The sequence below is a fragment of the Micrasema longulum genome, unplaced genomic scaffold (assembly GCF_059751315.1).
Source record: "Micrasema longulum isolate JH-2025_06_02 unplaced genomic scaffold, ASM5975131v1 h1tg000416l, whole genome shotgun sequence".
NCBI classification, from domain to species: domain Eukaryota; kingdom Metazoa; phylum Arthropoda; class Insecta; order Trichoptera; family Brachycentridae; genus Micrasema; species Micrasema longulum.
Window position 1 is genome coordinate 888,571 of NW_028277616.1, and position 19,836 is coordinate 908,406.

At 35.0% G+C, this 19,836-nt stretch overlaps 1 protein-coding gene across 1 annotated transcript; it reads left to right on the forward strand.

Annotated features, from left to right (window-relative positions):
- Positions 1 to 1,798: 1,798 nt before the first annotated feature.
- asp (microtubule assembly factor abnormal spindle) lies at positions 1,799 to 19,229 on the forward strand. The gene is made up of 8 exons (XM_088226262.1): positions 1,799 to 1,981; positions 2,270 to 2,455; positions 7,378 to 7,572; positions 8,063 to 14,296; positions 15,435 to 15,627; positions 16,262 to 16,449; positions 16,978 to 17,097; positions 17,633 to 19,229. Exons 1-8 carry the CDS (start codon positions 1,970 to 1,972, stop codon positions 17,969 to 17,971), a joined length of 7,467 nt encoding a protein of 2,488 aa, XP_088082388.1. The 5' UTR covers positions 1,799 to 1,969; the 3' UTR covers positions 17,972 to 19,229.
- Positions 19,230 to 19,836: the final 607 nt, after the last annotated feature.

Consider the following 19,836-nt stretch of genomic DNA (forward strand, 5'->3'; position numbering starts at 1 on the left):
TTTTTATTCAATTGACTTTATAAAGTGAAATCAAATTTTCTCTGAAAAAATGTGTATCCATTTCCATATGCTGGTCCACGCATACTAATATTATAAATGCGAAGTGTGTTTGTCTGTTTTTTGTGTTTCTTTCACGTCGCAACGGAGGATCCGTTTGACGGGATTTTTTGCACACGGATAGCGGAAGAGCTGACAAGTGTCACACATGATACTTTATATTACGAAACAATATCTCAAATCCTGGAGAAACATGAAACGAGGCCCGGAGGGCCGATTGCATAATGCCTGAAAGGCCGAATCTTTCAACATGTAACAGTCGGACGTCGCTGACTGTTTTGATAGTATTTAGTAAAAACAAATTACAGGTTGATAACACACTTAGTTTGATGGACCTGTAACCGGTTTCATCGCTTCCGCGACATTGTCCCAGATGCTTTTTAAAAAGTTTACACACTACAATTTTGTTAATTTACTCGAAAATTGCCCGACTCGCACACATTATAGTGTGAATGAATTAGCTAAAAATCGTATCATTGACGATGTTGTAAGTTTGACGAAACCGATTATCTGTACCTCAAGTGTCAACTCATAATTTGTTTCAATAAAAATAATTTATTAATTACATTGAACTTCCACCAACAAATTTCAATTACTAATTTACATGCTGTTTTTATATGTGTATACCATTCGTATAAAAAATTGAAGTATCTTAATCAGCAACGAAAAAAAAAATACTTATTTCAATAATTAATAAATGTCCACCACTAGCAATCAAACCCGAGACCTCTTGCATTATAAGCAAACGCGCTTATTACCAGAGGACAGGGATTTTCATTTTATAACACACTGAAAATGCGCACATTAGATTATTTTGTAAATTAAAAGAAAACTGAAATATTTATTTCGGTTATTTTAGGCATTTTTTTTGGATCGATTATTTTATAATAAAAATAAGCAAAAAGCATTATTTATTTATTAATTACATTATACATACATTTGTTAAGGACAGAGATACAGTTTATAGCGACACAATCAGGAACGACCCATGTCTGTGAACTTGCTCCGACTCGCTAGAAAATCCGTGTTGAGTCGGGGCACTTGTAATGCATTTATAACCATACATTCACACACATATATACATTCGCACAAACATATTTATATTATATTTTATAGATACATATACATATATATTCAATTTATACACATCATTGATATTTTATACATTACTACATTTTACATTTATAAAAATATATATTAATCATTTACCAGTTAGTCCACATTTGAACGCAGAAATCCATTCCATTCATGATGGTTGCATGGTTTCTGGGCCCCAAAACATTCAATCTGTTACCCAAATAGTTCAAAACCATGACCCGGATTCAATTTGATAAATTTGTAAAAAATTGGTTACTGGGTTTAGGTCGAGAAAAATCGTCAAATTTACTCAAAATACATTCTAAAATAATAAATGGTATAAATTAATATTAAATAACTGTATAGTAAATTATTAACTTGTAGGTAGTAATGTTATTGTTTATTTTTGCATAAAAATGTCTGCTTTAAAATAGGTTGTACCTAGTTAGGCAGACTAGACATGATCTAGAGAATCTATAACCTAAGTGTGTATGTAGTAGATAAAATTGATTATGATTGTGATATATATAATACCTATATTTATATATTTATTTTATTTTTTTAATATTGTCGGTTAAGTAGGTTCCAGTTCTTCAGCTGTTTATTTTATATTATTTATGGTAACACAATTAGCGTCTAATCTCTGATTGGCTGCGGACTGCTATTTGAAAATCTTCGTTTGTTTTGAAAACATCGAAATATCCGTTTGTTTCTGTGGTCGGTTCCGAATGGCCGCTGGAAATATTTTTATAAGTTTATGTGTTGCTCTTTACTAATAATTGTATCCGCTATTAGCCTGAAAATAATTTAAGATTACATTCAAACCTACTTAAATATGTATTTTCAGGTATGTGATAGTGTAGTGTTTTTATTCGTGGTTAATTTACAGATCTTTGAATTCCTGTCATGCGATCGTTTTTTTCTTCATATTCAGTTAACACTTCAAACACAAATTTTACCCTCAATTTAAATCTGTCGTTACTTTTAATATGTTTTCATTTTTCTTTAAATATTAGACCAATAATTTTGTGGGTAGATTTTAGCATTATTGTTACTTAAGTGGGTTTTAGAGACGATTGATTTCCTACAAATATTGAAATGCCATTATTTACATAATGTATGAACTTTCGTTTAGGTGGATAATACACCGGAGATAGTTAGAAAAAAACGGATCGATAAGGAAGCAGCAGATCAAGATAATCCAAAACTAATTCTCAAGCCATTTTGTGCACCTCCTTTAATAACTTTTGAAGATATTTGCATAAACACAAAAACCGAGAAGGTTTTAGACGTATTCAACCCTACAACTGTACCCCTTCAGGTAATTCAGATCCTTTTTTTAAATCTTTCACAATGTAATAATTATTTATTATATCCCTTTTTGCTTTCCTTCCTTTCTTATACTTATCCTCATTTCCGTTTTATAAATTTTGATGCTTCTTTCTATTTTTTTAATATTGTTTAAACCGTTATTTTCTTGCATCATTGATTACTTTTATTTATATCATACCATATTCAAATTTTTATAACAATTACTTTTTTGTGTTACTCTATTACATACCAGCGCCCTTGAGGTGGTTTTTACAAAAATGGCGCTATGCAAATGATCCACTAACTAACTAACTAACTAACCATCACGCCATTTCCCCAGAGGGGTAGGCAGAGAGGATAGAACGCCACACCACTCTGTCCTGGCACACTTCCTTTGCTTCCTTCACATTCATACATCTTCTCATGCACGCACGTCGATTATTCCGACTTTTCACATGACCACTTTCAAGAATTTGTTGTACTTGATCATGCCATGTCTTTCTCGGCCTTCCTCGACTTCTACAACCAGACACATTCGCATCATAAATCTTTTTAGCCGTTCTTTCATCATTCATTCGCTCCACATGACCGAACCATCGCAAAAGACCTTTCTTAATTTTGTCGATAATGCTTAACTCAGCCTTGCATTCAGCTCTAATTTCGACATTAGGGCACCTATCATACATTGTTTTTCCGCACATTCGCCTGAGGGATCGCATTTCAACAGCATTCAGTCTACTTTCGTCCCTTTTTTTCCAACTCCATGCTTCGCTTCCATACATTAGGGTTGGTACCAGAACTCCATTATGAACTGCTAATTTAGCCTCTTGCGATAGACACTTATTTGCTACGACAGACTTTAAGGCACCATTAACTCTGTTACCGGCACTAACCCTCCTTTCAATATCCTTGTCCATATTTCCATCTCTAGTAAACATACTACCCAGATATACAAATTCTTCGACCTGTTTCAAACTATCTCCATTTACTACAATCTTACATTCAGTCATAGTTACATTTCTTTCAAAGACCATGACGTTCGACTTTTGCACATTCATTAGCAAATCACTCTCCTTGCACACTTCGTAAACCTTTGTAACCAAGGATTGCAGTTCCTCTTCGCTGTCAGCTAGGAGGACTGCGTCATCGGCGTACAGAAGGCAACTGACAGTAAGATTACTCATTTTCGCTCCCACATCCATACTTTTCAATTCTCTCATACATTTATCCATGTATATGTTGAATAACCACGGTGACATTACACATCCCTGTTTGACTCCTTTAGGGATGTCAAACCAGGAAGTTAATGACCCATTTACCCTTACACACGCTACACTATCTTTGTACAAGGAAGCAATAGCGCGGACAAGGTTGTCACTCACTCCATACTCCGATAGAACCATCCATAATTTTTTCCTATCAACTCGATCAAATGCTTTTTGCAAATCAACAAAAGCGCAAAAAAGCTTCTGGTTTTTCGCCAAAAACTTTTCTGTCATATTGCGTAATGCAAATATTTGATCCAAATGATCCAAATATAAGAATAATATCTGTACCTTGGAGACAGACAGATGCAAATCCAGAATTTGATGAAATGACATTTCGATTTTCGTATCCAGTTTATGAAAATGTCTATTGATTTTGAAAAAACTTAAGTCTTATAATGAATGAACCAATGTATTAAGATACTGAATATATAAATTAATGTTATAAATTATTAGAAATCACTTAGAGAAAGTAGATTTTTTAGGCTTGTGTTGAACATTTGACGTTTGGATTGAATCCATCTGCCTCTGAGGTACAGATATACATATTCTATTAATTTTATTATTTTCTAAATATTATTCTTTAAAAAAATAATTTCTGCTCCTAGTAATTAGTAGTAATTAGTAGTAGTAGTAATTATTATTACACAAATAGTGTAATCATTTATTTTTATGAAAAGGATCTTCACCGACAAGCCATATACATACATGGCTTAGTGAGTTCTGTAAAAAAATAATATGTATAAACGTATATGTGAATATTTTTTGAATATGTAAATAATTGAAAAATATACAATTTACATTATGTACAACTGCATTATTTACTGCAGTATTTCACTGTTTCTGGAATAGGATCTGAAGCGCAAGACTGATCACCGTACCTTCCATGTAACAAAAATGATCCAGATACGCCACGTTTATGTTGTGAAATCAATTTCTTTTCATGTTCCAAAAGACTCAAAATGTAAAACAAATTTTAAAATAAAAATAACTGCACATATAAATAGTGTAGCGAGAGATATTTTTTAAAAAGTATATGTAAATCTAAACACTTAATACTATATATAATTGGTACACATATTATTTATATTTTTATGTATTTCATTGCTTTATATTGTTTTTTTATTATATATTATACTATATTATATTTATGTTTAAGTAACATGTATTCTTGGCACATATATATACTTTATATTTGTATAATAATGATTTTTAATTTCTTACATTTGATTAGCTAGGCATCTATAATTTAGTAGTTTTAGTTTTTCTTTTTTATGTTATTGTTTTATTAGTATAGGACTACTTATGCTCTAAAGATAAAAAATCTCTATCTTAGAACAGGCTGAGCCATGTTAGATGGAGACTATAAACAGAGAATACTCCGTTTTCATTTTACATTAATTAGTTTTATATAGATTCCCTGTTATTAAGTATGTATACTAATTTTATGCAATAAAATTATAAAATAAAATTGTCATCAGAAGTCAAAATCTGATATTTATTCAATCTTCTAGTTCTGATAGCAACTTTTGTTTTTATGCCCCAATGTCCAAAATGTGTAGATTAGTCAATTCATCACACAACTTGGAATTCTTTGGGATTTAACTTATGGCTTTTCGTAGATCTCTTCGCGACTAAAACAGTGTGGAAGGAAGTTTGATTGGCATGGTTTAGCTCGAAGTCTTATGTCTTTCGTTTTTATGAATATATTGTATACCATTATTGTATTGCCTTTGTTTTTCTTTGCTACATAATTTTATGTTCTTTTTGTTCAGTTTCTTGTATTCGTGTTTCTTCATGTAACTGTTGTAATTGGCTTAGGCCGTATATTTAATAAATGAAAAAGAAATAGAAAAACAATTAAATACAAAATAGGGCAATGATGATAATACTGGAAACAAATATATATATTAAAATGGCGTAAGTATAGCCTGTGAGCTCGCCAATACATGACAGATGACATTAACATAACCATAGAAAAACATAGCAGTTGAGCTCTCAGAAGTAAAGCAACGTGAATGCAGCAATGCTTGAACTACATGTCAATAATATTCTAATAATAAATAATATTATTTGGCCATACGGAACTTTAAAGCACACCTTGGTTTAATTACTAATAGTATTTTATCGGTTAGGTAGGTGTATTTAAAAAAAATGTTGCGTACCTGAAAAAAGCACAAATAATTATGTTATTGTAAATGATGTCAGTAGCGACACTCAGAGAGTGGCTTTGTGACGTTTTGACATTTTTTATAAGAAATTCATGGCGTAGCCGAAATACTGTTATAAAAACGAGGATGTTTTTGTTGATTGACGTTAGCAGGCGCTACCCAGGGGCGACTTTGTGACGTGAGAAATTATTTAAAAAAAGAGATTCATGGCGTAGCCGAAATATTGTAACTAAAACGAGGATGTTTTTGTTGATTGACGTTAGCAGGCGCTACCCAGGGGCGACTTTGTGACGTGAGAAATTATTTAAAAATAGAGTTTTATGGCGTAGCCGAAATATTGTAATTAAAACGAGGATGTTTTTGTTGATTGACGTTAGCAGGCGCTACCCAGGGGCGACTTCATGACGTGATGAAATTATTAATTTAAATATTTTTTTTCATTTTACATAGCGTAGCCGAGATAAAAAATTGCGTGGTGTTTCGAAATTTAACCGTGTAGGTAGCCACCTAGTTACAATATTATTTTTGTATTTGTATAACTCCTGTTTTATAATTTTTATGTATTTATCGCTATAAGAATTAAACTAAAGATAGTTTTTACTTTTAATCGCTATCCGTTTTTTAAATTATGTTTGTAACACTCAGTAATATTTATTTTTCAAGTATTCAATGTTATTTTTGCATTTTAATTAATATTGTTAATATAAAGCGTATTTTTATTTATTCGAATTTACTAGACTGTTTTATTACAAAAAATAAAAATGCATATTTCTCTATGTATTTTTCTGTTATAAACAATCTATTAAAATAATACACATCAAATTTCCATTGTCTGTTGATTTTATTTGCAATCTTCTTTTTTTTCGATGGTCAAAACTCTAGGAAATTCAAAGACAATAAAATTTTTACTGTCATATATTGGCGAGCTCACACGCTATACATAGCCCATTAAAATGTACTAAGAATCCATAAAAAAATAGTCTTTCTCACAGTTTTTGTTTTTACCCGCTAAGCTTCTATTTTAGAGGCTTGTCAGCAGGTGGGAAAGAGGGGATATGGAAGGAGGTAGTGAAAAATTCACCACAACACCTTGACCAATTGAGAAGAAAATCTTTCATGGATTTTTTTCTTACAACTGGCGGGAATCGAATCCGCGAAACCAGTTTCACAGTCGGCCGTCTAACCAACTGCGCCACGACGCCGGTTCAAAGCAAGAATTAAAATATAATGTTGCAATTTTTATTCATAAAATAATTAAGGGGTTATATCTTATTCTTAGGGGGCTATGCAAGCTCCTGACGTCACTGCAACCTGTGAAGATGTATTGTGACTGAAGATTTCCGGTTTGCTTGCGATCACACGCGGAGTTATTTCAGAAATACAAAACTTTAAAGAATCATAGCACTGATAATACAATACAAAAAATTGAATAAAAAAATTTTTAGCTTAGTTTAATAGTCTATTAAAAAATAATAAATACAATGTTACAATTTCAGTTATGTTTTGCGAAGCTCCCCCCAGTGGAGCTCGGCTTGGAACTGTCCTGGAGGGAGGCTCGAGTAGAGCCGGAGGCTTCCGTGCCCCTACTGCTGTCCTGGTGTCCGCAGACTGCCGTTGCCCAGAGGACAAACCTCCAGCTGCAGGACCACAGGAAGGGGCGCTATGATGTTGTCATCATTTGCAAAACCTTGGTAAGCTTACTAATATTTAATATTACAGATACTAAGAACTTTTCTGAGATAAGGTGAGAAGTCTTGGCATTTTCAGAGCTTATTACCTGTCATTGGCTAGTTTAAGTGGTCATTTTACACTCTGTGTAACATTTACCATTCTGCCTACCTTTAAAAATCCATGTTTCTTCAATTCTTCCACCTGTTGACTTTTTATTATTATATTTGATTTATTTTGTTCTATGAGTAATCATAGTCTAATATAATGTTCACCTCATGGTGTAATGGTCAGGGCTTTTGCTTACCCTGCTCGAGGTCTCGGGTTAGATTCTCGACGTGGTTGACATGAAATATTTAATTGGATAAGTGTTTTTACACTAGAATATTTTCTAGTCCCGGAGGCCTAAATGAGTTTTAGCCGAATTTTCTAGCATATATTTTTATATGTTATTATGAAATATGGTGTAATACACAATTGCAGAATATAATATTTTAATGTTTCTTATTTCAGGTCAGTAAGAAACTAAATCAATCAAAAGCCAAAAGAAAATTAGTTTCCAAAGTAGCTAATGCCAAGAACAGTCCCTTCACTAAGGTGAAGCGCCTCTCTCCTAGGAACAAAGTATACTCTCCTCAGATGGAGAGGACGAAATTCAAAAACTTTGTCAAAACAAACTCGACAATAGTGAAGGATATTTCCGTAGAGTACAGAAGTTCTCCCGCTTCACGCGTACACCGAGAACTTCCGAACTACACTGAAGACACAGTGGAGCTCCGTAGAGAGACCTACCTCGTCCAGCAGACTGATTATGACAAGGAGAATGAGATCTCCTTCCCTCCCAACTATGGAGACTTCAGATCCAGCAAGCCGATTCCGAACCGCTTCAGCCCTCTGTCAGTGCTCAACGCCATCGAAAATATGGAATTCACTCCCTCCAGGGTGTCACGCAAATATTTAAATAAATCAAATCCTATTGTTATCGATAGTAGTGACCAAACATTTGACGTGACTTCGGAAAATGCCATGAATTTTGCCACCGAAACTAAACATAAAGCTGCGTTAACTAACGATCTCGACGCATTAATTGACAACCTCGCATTCACTCCGGTACAGAATCATCCCAGGCAGAGTAGAGTTAACAAGAATGTGCAAAGTGCTAGGCCTGCTCTGCAAATATCAAATAGTCCGGATTGGGCCGATATACATGTCGAAAATGTGAAATCTGTGACAATAAATAATCATTACGTTTTACACGAAACTGATGAAAGATATAGTAAATACTCGGAAATAAGTGAGAATATCGAAAATATTCATCCTAATATAAAAGTACCTTCTGCCAATTTGACTCATTCCATTATTGACCTGTGTGACATTAGTACTCAATCTAAAATAGAGGATGCATTAGATTCCTTGCGTTACACTTGTAAGCCCAGTATACGTATCAATGGAGTAGATACCGAAAACTCCCAGATCCACTATTTTGACAATGTTTCGCATATCCCAGATAAGCCTAGCGCGGAATATTTCCATTTCACACCCGACACCAAATGTGATTTGAACGATTCTCTGCAGAATTTCAACCCCAAGAGATGCTCCACAGAAAGGAAAGATTGCGATCATTCTTCCTGCAGATCTACCAATAACCGAGTTTGCAAAGACCTGTTTGTGGGATACTCCCCGGGAGACGCGTTCAATGGAACTTTCGGGAAGCTAAGCTCCGACACTTACGTTAAAGGAGACTCTCCGATAGTCCCTATAGAACCCAGCAACCAAAGTTCTCCGTATTCTGTGAATGGGTCTCCCCCCCCTCCCCTGCTTCACCCCCCGCCGAGCCGTCCTATTCCGCGCTCGCTCCATTTCTCCGAGAGTATTCGGAGTTTCAACGAGAGGGCTGACTTGAGAAATACCATCAAAGAGAAGAACAATTTCGCCGGAGCTAAAGATATCATGGAGGCCAACTTGTGGCAAAAAACTCCTCCTCGGCCCATCAGCCCTTCGTCCTTGGCTCCCATTCCCGAAGAGACTACATTCCTGTCTGAAATAAGTATGGCTGACGTTCAGAAGAAAAATCACTGCGATACTTTTGTTGTGAACAAGACATTCGAAATTAGTAAGCCGCTACACAACCCTCCGAACAAATGTGCGAGTGTTGAAAATACAAGGTGGATGAAGTCGCATTATGAACCCAAACGGAGCGTCCAAGTATCCAGGACATTTACTAAGGAGCAAACGATAGAAAAACGTGACTGTAGTAAAAATTCATCTAGTTTTAGCCAAGTAGTGTCGGATGAGACTTGTAATTACGTAAGCATTAAAACTATCGCCACCACTGTTGATCCATTTATGTCCGCAACTTGTCTATATGACGAAACAGCCTACAATGAACTAGAGAATGAGCTTAAAATGTGGTTAAATTATGTACTATCTCCCCCAGCAGACCTCGAGACTAATGTGGACAGCAAGATTGACATCGGTAAGGCGTGGCTCGAGATCCGCAACAAGGCCGCTTCTCTAGCCCCCACCAAGGAGCAGGTCTCCTCCAACTACCATACTTCCCATAGATTAGAGAGCCTCAGGAAAGCTGCCAAAGCGTTCATCAAGAAGCCCGAGATTGTTACTGTTTTCGATAAAGTGTCAAATCAAGTAGAGAAAAAATTTCTCTCCATCAGGGCCGATAAAAATATTCATCTCGACATTGGATTGCAGAAAATTATTTTAAGCATATTACTCTGCTACAATCCTCTGTGGTTACGCATCGCGCTGGAAACGGTGTTCCAAACTAATATATCCCTTAACTCCAACGATGATTTAATGGGTCTCTCTGCGTTTATAGTCGAACGCTTGTTCAAAGATCCGTACACCAGTACCAAACACTCCTTACCTAATGTGCACTCTCCGCAATATACGGAGAATGTGAAAAAATACACACTGAAGAAATTCCTGTGTTTGGTTTACTTTTTGGATAAAGCCAAAGAAAATAAAATAATTCCTCACGATCCCTGCTTGTTTTGCAGAAATGCTTTGTACAAAGACAGTAGGCAGATATTAATTCAGTTTACTAAGGAAACATTATCAGGAGTTGGGGATATAACGAAACATTTAAAACCGACGGGTTATATTGTAACTCATAAGCAAACCTTCCTACACGAATTCAAGTACGCTGTTCACAACTTAGCCGTGGATCTGAAGGACGGAGTGAGACTGACTCGTCTGATGGAAATCATTCTAATGAAGGAGAACTTGTCTTCGGGTTTGAGAACTCCACCGATATCCCTTCTGCAGAAACTGCACAATGTAAAAATTGCTTTGAATGCTCTCGAGTCGGCCGGCTTCGAGATCGTAGGCGACATTTCAGCCAAAGACATTGTGGATGGCCATCGAGAGAAAACTTTGTCTCTGTTATGGCAGCTCATCAACAAGTTCCGTGCGCCGCTCTTCTGCCAGTCTGCTTTGGTTATCCAGAAATGGTGGCGCAGGAAGTGTGTCGCTATATTCCTTAACAAGCGAATAGAAAATAAGAAGAACCTTCGTTTTTACAATGCAGCTACCAAAATACAAAGTTGGTGGAAGAGTATCATTACCCGAAAGTGGTATTTGAAACGACTCGAGTTGGAAACTAAAGCTGTTATTGTCCTACAAAAGCACTGGAGAATGTGGCGTTGTAGGAATCATTTTACTCGATGTAAGAAATCTGTCTGTATTATTCAAAATTGGTATCGTAATGTGATGCTTGTCCGGAGAGCTAAGAATTTGCTTCGTGAAAATAAACTTACTCTTGCGGCCACAACGATTCAAAGGCGATATCGTCAAATAAAACTACAACAGCAATTCCAACTTCGTAATGAGGATAGGAAAAGATTTTTGCAAATCAAAGCATCCACTATTTACTTACAAAATGCTTTCAGGGCGTATACAGCCATGAAGAAAACTAGACAAGTTTATGTCATTCTGAAAGTTAGCACAATTAAAATACAGAGGTTTTACAGATCTATCGTAGTGAAAAGATATATTCAGAGGCAGTTTATCCAATTGAAAATTTCAACACTGATTATACAAAGGAGGTTCCGTGCCAAAATGTTAATGCATTCTTGTCGGAAAGACTATACGGAAGCTAAAAATGCGGCTTTAAAAATTCAGATGTTTTACCGAAACTGGCTAATCACGAAAGAATTTAGGAGCAATTATTTACTTCTTAAGTCTTCTTGTGTCTTAGTTCAACAGAAGTATCGAGCTCTCGTTGTTATGAGAAAAGTGAGGAATGGCTTTACGCAGCAAAAATGTAGCGCCTTATTGATTCAAACGTATTTCCGGTCTTATTTAAAAACGAAAAAAGAAAGAGATCATTATATAAAACTTAGAAAGTCTTGTATTACTATTCAACAAAAATATAAGGCACACATCTTAATGAAAATTGAACGCAATAATTACTTGAAATTTAAGCAGGCGTGTTGCGTAATTCAATCCCGGTTCAGAGCGAGGCGGCTGATGTTACAAGCGAGAAAGGAATATTGTGATCTTCGAAATTCCGCAATTGTCATTCAAAAACACTTCAGATCTCTTATGATCACGAGGATTTGTAGAACCGATTACTTGAAAACCTACCGTTCTATTGTATACATTCAAAGGTTATACAGAGGAAAATTAGAAACCATTAAATCTCAAAGAGATTTCTCCATTGTGAAAACTGCTGCGAAAATGATTCAAGTTTGGTATAGATCCGTTATTATGACGAGGAAAATAAAACAAGAATATATTTCTCTTAAATCCTATACTTTGAAAATGCAACAGCGATATAGAGCTAATGTATTAGCTAAGCTATGTCGGCGAGATTATCAAAATTTGAAGAATGCTTGCATTTATGTTCAAACACGATATCGTTCCAAATTACTTATGCAAAATGATTGTGACAAGTTCCAGTCTATTATTTCTGCAGTTCATATAATCCAGGCTCATTATCGCGCTTATGTCATCATGAAGCGCGAAAGACAACAATTTTTACTTTTAAAAGAAACTACAATAAAGATGCAGAAAATGTACCGAAATTATTTACTCACAAAGAAAATACAAAATACATATACTACCCTTAAGGCAACTGCCATATTTCTGCAACAAAAATATCGTGCCAAGTTAGCAATGAGGGAATGTAGAGATGAATATTTGGCCAAGAAAAAGAGCGTCAACGTGATTCAATCACATTTAAGAGCATATTTGCAAATGAAATTGGTTAGAGAGTCATACATGAAAAAAATAAAATCAATCAAGATTATCCAAGAGTATTACAGCGGGTATAAATTAACCAGAGAATCTCGAAGACGGTATCTAGAAATGAGGTCAGCTTCCATCATTATCCAGAAACAATTTAGGGCCTATAAGCGGATGATGGAGGAGAGAAATAATTTCAACACAATTCGTCAAGCGGCTATTGTGCTCCAAAAGAAATACAGATCTTACATCATTATGAGAATCATTCGAAGCGAATATTTGAGAAAATATAGCGCTGTTTTGATCATTCAAAGGAGGTATAGGGCTAAAATGTCTATGGATATTTGCCGCAGGGAATATTGTACTAAATACAATGCAATAGTAAAGATCCAACAATGGTATCGTTCTCTGATTTCTATGAGAAATGATCATTCTCATTATGTTACACTCAGAGAGAGCGCAGTTTTAATTCAACAAATATACAGAGCTAAGCTTTCTATGAAATATTGTCGTCAAACCTTCGTAAACTTGAAAAATGCTTGTGTTCTTATTCAAAGATCTTATCGTTCTAAAATATTGATGGAAAAATGTTTAAAAGAGTACAAACTAAAACGGCAAGCCGCTATTTATCTTCAAAGGAAGTTCAGAGCCCATCAACTTACGAAAATACAAAGGCAAGAGTACTTGATTACGGTTAGAGCTACTGTCACAATTCAGAGAATGTACAGAAATTATAAATTGACACAAGTCACGAGGTTTGACTATCTGAAAGTGATAAGAACTGTTAAATTTATCCAAAGTAAATACAAAGCGAAACTCTTAATGCTGAAATGTATGCAAGAATATCACAAACAGCAATCAGGTGCCTCTGTAATTCAGCGATACTTCAAATCTTATTTGGCCATGAAAATGCAAAGAGAATATTATTTGGCGTTGAGGCAATCTACCATTACTATTCAGACTTCTTACAGAAGAAATATTGTAAGAAGAACCTATCTGATGAAAAAATCTGCTGCGATAACAATACAATCATTCTACAGAATGTATATTGCTAGAAAACAATATCTTTCTATCAAAAGGTCCACATTATTGATTCAAACATATTTCAGAAATTGGTTACTAGCCAAGAATACGCGACAAAATTATCTAACAATGAAGATTACAATAATCAAAATTCAATCCATTGTAAGACAGTGGATAGTTCGAAGAAGATATCTGGCCATTAGACAAGAAGCCGAAAGAAAAGTCTCAGAAATCAGACACACTGCGGCAGCTAAAATCATAACTTATTGGAAAGGGTACAAGGCTCGCGTTCAATATAATAACCTTAAGCAGGCCGTGATCACGTGCCAGAAGCGTAGGAGATCTATTATCACCATGAGACGGGAAAGAGAGTCCTTCAAGTTGTTACGGACCTCTGCAATCAAAATACAAGCTGCTGTTTGTGGGTGGCTCACCAGGAGAGCCGTGTCTCGTATGGTGGAACAGAAGGCGATAGTTCGCCAGAGATTCATCACCAACCAGGCGGCTACCGTGATTCAGGTAAATCCACATTTCACTTTCTAGTCATAGTTAAGCTAGAAAATATCTCAATGAGGAAGTTCAGAGCTAAGGGAAATTGGATATAAAAATGTTTTCGTAAATGCGGTAAAAATTAGAGCATTTGATTGTACAGCAAAGTTTCTGGAAAATGAATGTAAAAAATAAAAAAAAAACATTTTGATAAAAATTAACAGCTTTAAAATAAGTTTCGTAGCATAGGTTCTGGTCAACAGCTGTTTAGATCAATTATGCGTTGTGATAGATTTCCGGTTTCTAGGAAGCCATATTTCGTGTGTTTTCATACGTTCAGGTTTCTCTTTTTAAATGTCAACTCACCGACGACAACTCATGAAGGCACGGGCGGAGTATTTTAAAAATTACAAAACTTTAAAAAATCAAAGAGATAATATGAAACATAAAAATCAAAATTTATCTTCTTAGTTTGATAGTCTATTAACAAATAAAAAAATACAAGAAATAACTGAACTACCTCATTGAAATTCTTTAAGAAAAAAATGATTTGGACATACTCAAAATATTATTTATTGTTCTGCTTAAATGACCTTTAGAATATGAAATTTTTCAAACATAGTAAAATTGTAATGGCAATTATTTTTCTCTAATCTATTAAATTATGGAAAGGCAAAATTTACTAAGCGACATGTGGCACCTTTACAGAAATTAAAGCTTGTTTTTTTAAAAATTAATAATTATACCTTATTTATTAGCGTGATTCCTACATTATTTAAATACGAGATTTTTTATTAATTAAATAAAAAACAAACTTTAATTGGCTCTTCTGTAAAGTTAGCTACTTGTCATTTAGTAAATTTTGCCTATCCTCTGTTGATTTGCTCTTTGACAAAAAAGTTTTGCGGATCCTTTTACCGTCCTTACTTTTGCGTCCCTGGACTGGCACCAGATGCATACGACTGATCACCTTACCTTCATATAACAGACGATCGAGATACGCTGCATTTGGTTTTCCAATGGTGCCTCTGGGCGCAGATAAGGATAATGATTTATCAAATACAAAGCAAAATATATCGCATTTTAATCCTGAAATATTTAATTATTTAGATAGTATTGTGTATGTATTTATTTATATTATTTTTGTGATTTTCTTATTATTTAACAGAAACATTGGCGAGGATACAACATCCGCAAGCAGCAAGTGGAGCACTGTAAGGTGGCGGCACTACGCAAGAGGTGGAGAGATGGTGGACTGGAGTCACAGCAGCTCACCCTGGCGGAGAGGAGTGAGGATGCTATGGAGGTGCTGGGACACTTCCGCGATGTGGCCTCTGTCATCCGAGCTTTCAAAACTCTAGGTAAACATTACTTCTCTCTTTTGTGCTCATTCAACTACTGTTATCGTTTACCAGTATTATCTCATTGTGACACTAATTGACCGCCAGCACCATCTCATCATGACACTAAATGACCGCCAACACTATCTCATCATGATACTAAATGACCGCCAGCACTCTCATTGAGGCTCTAAACAAATGTTATCGACCGCCAGCACTATTTTATTATGACACTAAACAAATGTTATTGATGCCTTTATTGAGCATTGGTGGAGTATGCCGATGTTTATATTTGCCTAAAATTGCATCTAGCATATTCTAGAATCAGAAATAGAATGAAAAACAAGAATTCTGCGTGTGAAATAGAACAGAATCCCAAACGATACTTTTTTCGCTTATTAGGTGCTCTCAGGTTAAATTAAAGATAAATCTGCCTCGTGGTTTATTGGTTAGCATGCCTGGAGGTCCAGGGTTTGATTCCCGGCAGGGTCGACATGAAGTACTTATTTAAAGGGATAATTTTTATTAGAATACCAATACAGTACCCTATGTCTCACTAGACGAGAATGTGAGAAAATGATGATGATGATTATCACAAGGTGACAATGGCGATTAAACAGTTAATAATATTAACTAATTTGACTATTTGTTTCAGACTATGTAACAAATGTATACCCCATGATGTATGGTGGTGAGGAGATGGCCGTACCACTGATTGGCCGGCTCGTCATGTATATGGGAGCATCTAACAGATCAGTTTCCACTCTCGAGACCTTACACCTCGGGATTGCCATACTTCTTAACCTCACCAAATACAACCCTACTGCTAAATATGTATTCAAGGTATATTATATTAATCAATCTTTTGATCAATGAGCATAATTCGTTCCAGAATCTTACTCGTAATGCGAAACGCTTGTTGAGCGAAAAGAAATTCTCATAGAAATTTATGTAACATAATTTATGACGTGTTCCTTGCCAAAAAAACCAAAAAAAAAATTATGTTATGTTTTTTCAAAATAAATTTCTTATAAATTGTTCAGGAGTGTAAATCATCTTCATATTTTCTTCTATCGCGGAACGAACCAACCTGGAATGCGATTTTGATTTGCAGAAAACAAAATAATTAGTCAATTATTTATGAATTTTTGACACATTACCTAATATTTTTTTCCTCTAGAAAGCTGTCTAGAGACACTTCAAAATTTGATGAAAATATTACACCATTATCAGTGAATAAGTTTGTAGTGCGCCTAGCCGCTACCTTATTAGGATGATGCTTCTCAATATACAACAATTTTTACTGTGGGCATTTTTTAATCTTTACATTCAAATTGGAAATTAATTTGACACTTCATTTTGATTTATCAGGTGGACTATTTGAACACAATGCTGACTCTGTTGCTTCGGTGGGGGGACAAGGATCATCTCTTATCCCGTTTGATCTGTACACTCATCTGGATGTTTGGGAAATATGAGAACATGCGAAAGGTATGTTATAGTGGCCGAGAGATGAAAGAAACTACATTTAAAGATATCCCGACCGAGTCCTTGTCTATAAACATTTAAACATACTCAAAATATTATTGATTAATACTTTTTTTGAAAATTTCATGGTTGAAGTTTATTCTTCTTCTTCCTGTGTCTTGTCAGGTTATCCCAACGTTGACTATTACTCTGGAGTGTGCATCTCTGTCCTGGGCGATACGGAATAGATCCTCCACGCTTCTTATTCCCGTCCATTTGCGAGTATTGCGAAACCAAGATATCTTCCTTCACATTTCAGACACTTTTAATCGGTGTATGTTACTTACTTTGGCGGTCCATGATTCAACTCCATAATATAAGAGTACACACCACCCATAGCATCTGACCGTTCTCTGACAAAGTTTAAAATTAAGATTATCATCGCAGAAAATAGGTCTCATTTTATTTAATGCTGAGCAAACTGCCCCTGTTCTGCATCTGACTTTGTTCAAAGTTTATTAAAAGACATTCATCATTAAAAATCGTCTGCCTGTTTTAGGAAATGTGCGTCATCTTACGGGACGAAGAACGCTACAAGATTCTTTGCAGAGTGCGGTGCGGCCTGGTCCGCAAGAGGCGAATGGACAGTCGCAAGAGAAACTCCCATATCCCCGCGGCAACCAACATCTCCCTGCTCTCCCGCTCCTTCACAGACTCCAGGCTCAGCATGACTCCTGTCAAGGGGGGCAGGGCCCCTCACTCCCCGACCCCGACCACGGACCCTGACTACGGGATCATCAGGAATGACAAACCCAGGATATTTGCAGATGAAATCCAGGCCATAGACGCCGTATTTCTCAAGTTTGACTTGCCATTAAATATCTTCGGAGACATTTGAATTTTCCATAAAATAATATTAAATCAAATGTTTTGACCAATTTCTGCAAAGTCATATTGATTAAATTTCTTGTAAAAGAATCGGAAGCTTTTGCAAAAATTGTCTATTCACAATTGTTTTTTTAAAATAATATGTAGTACACTAGCAGCTTCGTGCGTTTGTTTTGTAAGTATGTACGTTAATATCCCATGCAACTTTTGCTGGGTCATTGTGACAATATTGCGCCTTTTAAAAATAACAAAGTTTTCGGATTTTGAAATAAAGCAATTTATAAACATAAATGAAATCACTTTTACCCGATTTCAACATTTTGCCCGAAGGTTTATAACAAATTATATAAACAAAAACATATTTCTGTCCTTTGAAGATACATATTTTTGAGCTTTACCTGTTTAATATATTTTTATTTGTTGTGATTTTTTAAAATTAAGTTATCTTTTTTTAAACTAGCTTTTAAGTTATAACTACATTATGTTAATTTATTGATTTTTGTTTTATTTATCTGTTGTCCCAATTGAACACCTGTCATTTTATAATTTATATATAATTTTTCAGTTAAATATAAAAGTTTTAAGTTTGTAAGTGAAAATTCTTGATTGAAGTTCATTGTAATTTATTATATAAATAAATACTTTAATCCACAAATTTGGAAAATCCAGTGACCGGTTTCATCGCTTTCGCGACATCTTCGAGACTGGTATCTTTATTAAGGAGTTCAATGTATTTATTTATTTATTTCTTAAGTTAGCTTATATTAAAACTAATATAAACTATTATGTACATTTACATCATCTATTTATATTTACATTTCTTTACAGTAACTTATACATTTATTTTTAAATTCTTTCAGACACTTTTCATTCTTCATACATTCAGGCATCTCATCATACATTTTTAAACCCTTATACATCAAACAATTTTGCGACTCGGCTCTTTTCAATAATGGTAGTCTTATTTTATCCGTTTTTAGACATGTTGAAAAAAAACATTATTGCAGAAACGGCATTAAGAATATATAAATTATCTATCCTTACCTCTGTTTTGTATAAAGATATCAATCGCGAAACTGATGAAACCGATCACTGGATTTTCCAAATTTGTGGATTAAAGTATCACTCGTCCTTTATTTATATAATAAATAATATCAAAGTATTATGTATTTGCCATTGACATAGCTTTTAAAAATAAAACATTAATCAAATGCTTCTAATTGTATAATGTATATTGTATTTTAAAATTGAGTATGCAAATAACAAGATTTACCATTTAATAAAATTAATAAAAATGTAATAAATTTTAATTTGAATTATTATTCCTAAGGAATACATTTTTATGGTATTCTTATTTTGACATGCATGCATCCAGTCTCTAATGGAAGCAGGGTGTGATATTTTTTCTCTTTTTCCACATGCACTCCTAAGAGGAGCTTGTGGATATCACCAGACGCCTCCAGGAAACCCTATTGCCAGCCAGCACTCTCGCCGATTCTCACACGACAATAGCTGTCTACATGGACCGCCTTTGTAACAGCGATAATCTTAGGAGGAATACCGTACGCATTGAGGATTTTCCAGAGGGATGATCAATGCGGACTATCAAATTCTTTCTCGTAGTCAATGAAGCAACACACACAAGGAGCGAGTTCATTTCATTGCTCTGTTGGAGAATACATCTTATGTTCTGGATATGGTCCGCATACGACTTACTGAGAATAAACCAGTTTGGTTGACGCTCAGAATCTGCAGTACGGGAGCTTGTATTCTGCCCAAGATTATGTGTGCAAGAATCTTACCTGGTACGCTCTGCAGTTATTCCGCGGTAATTATTGCACTCCAAAGGATCGCCTTTCTTGTGACATGCAATGA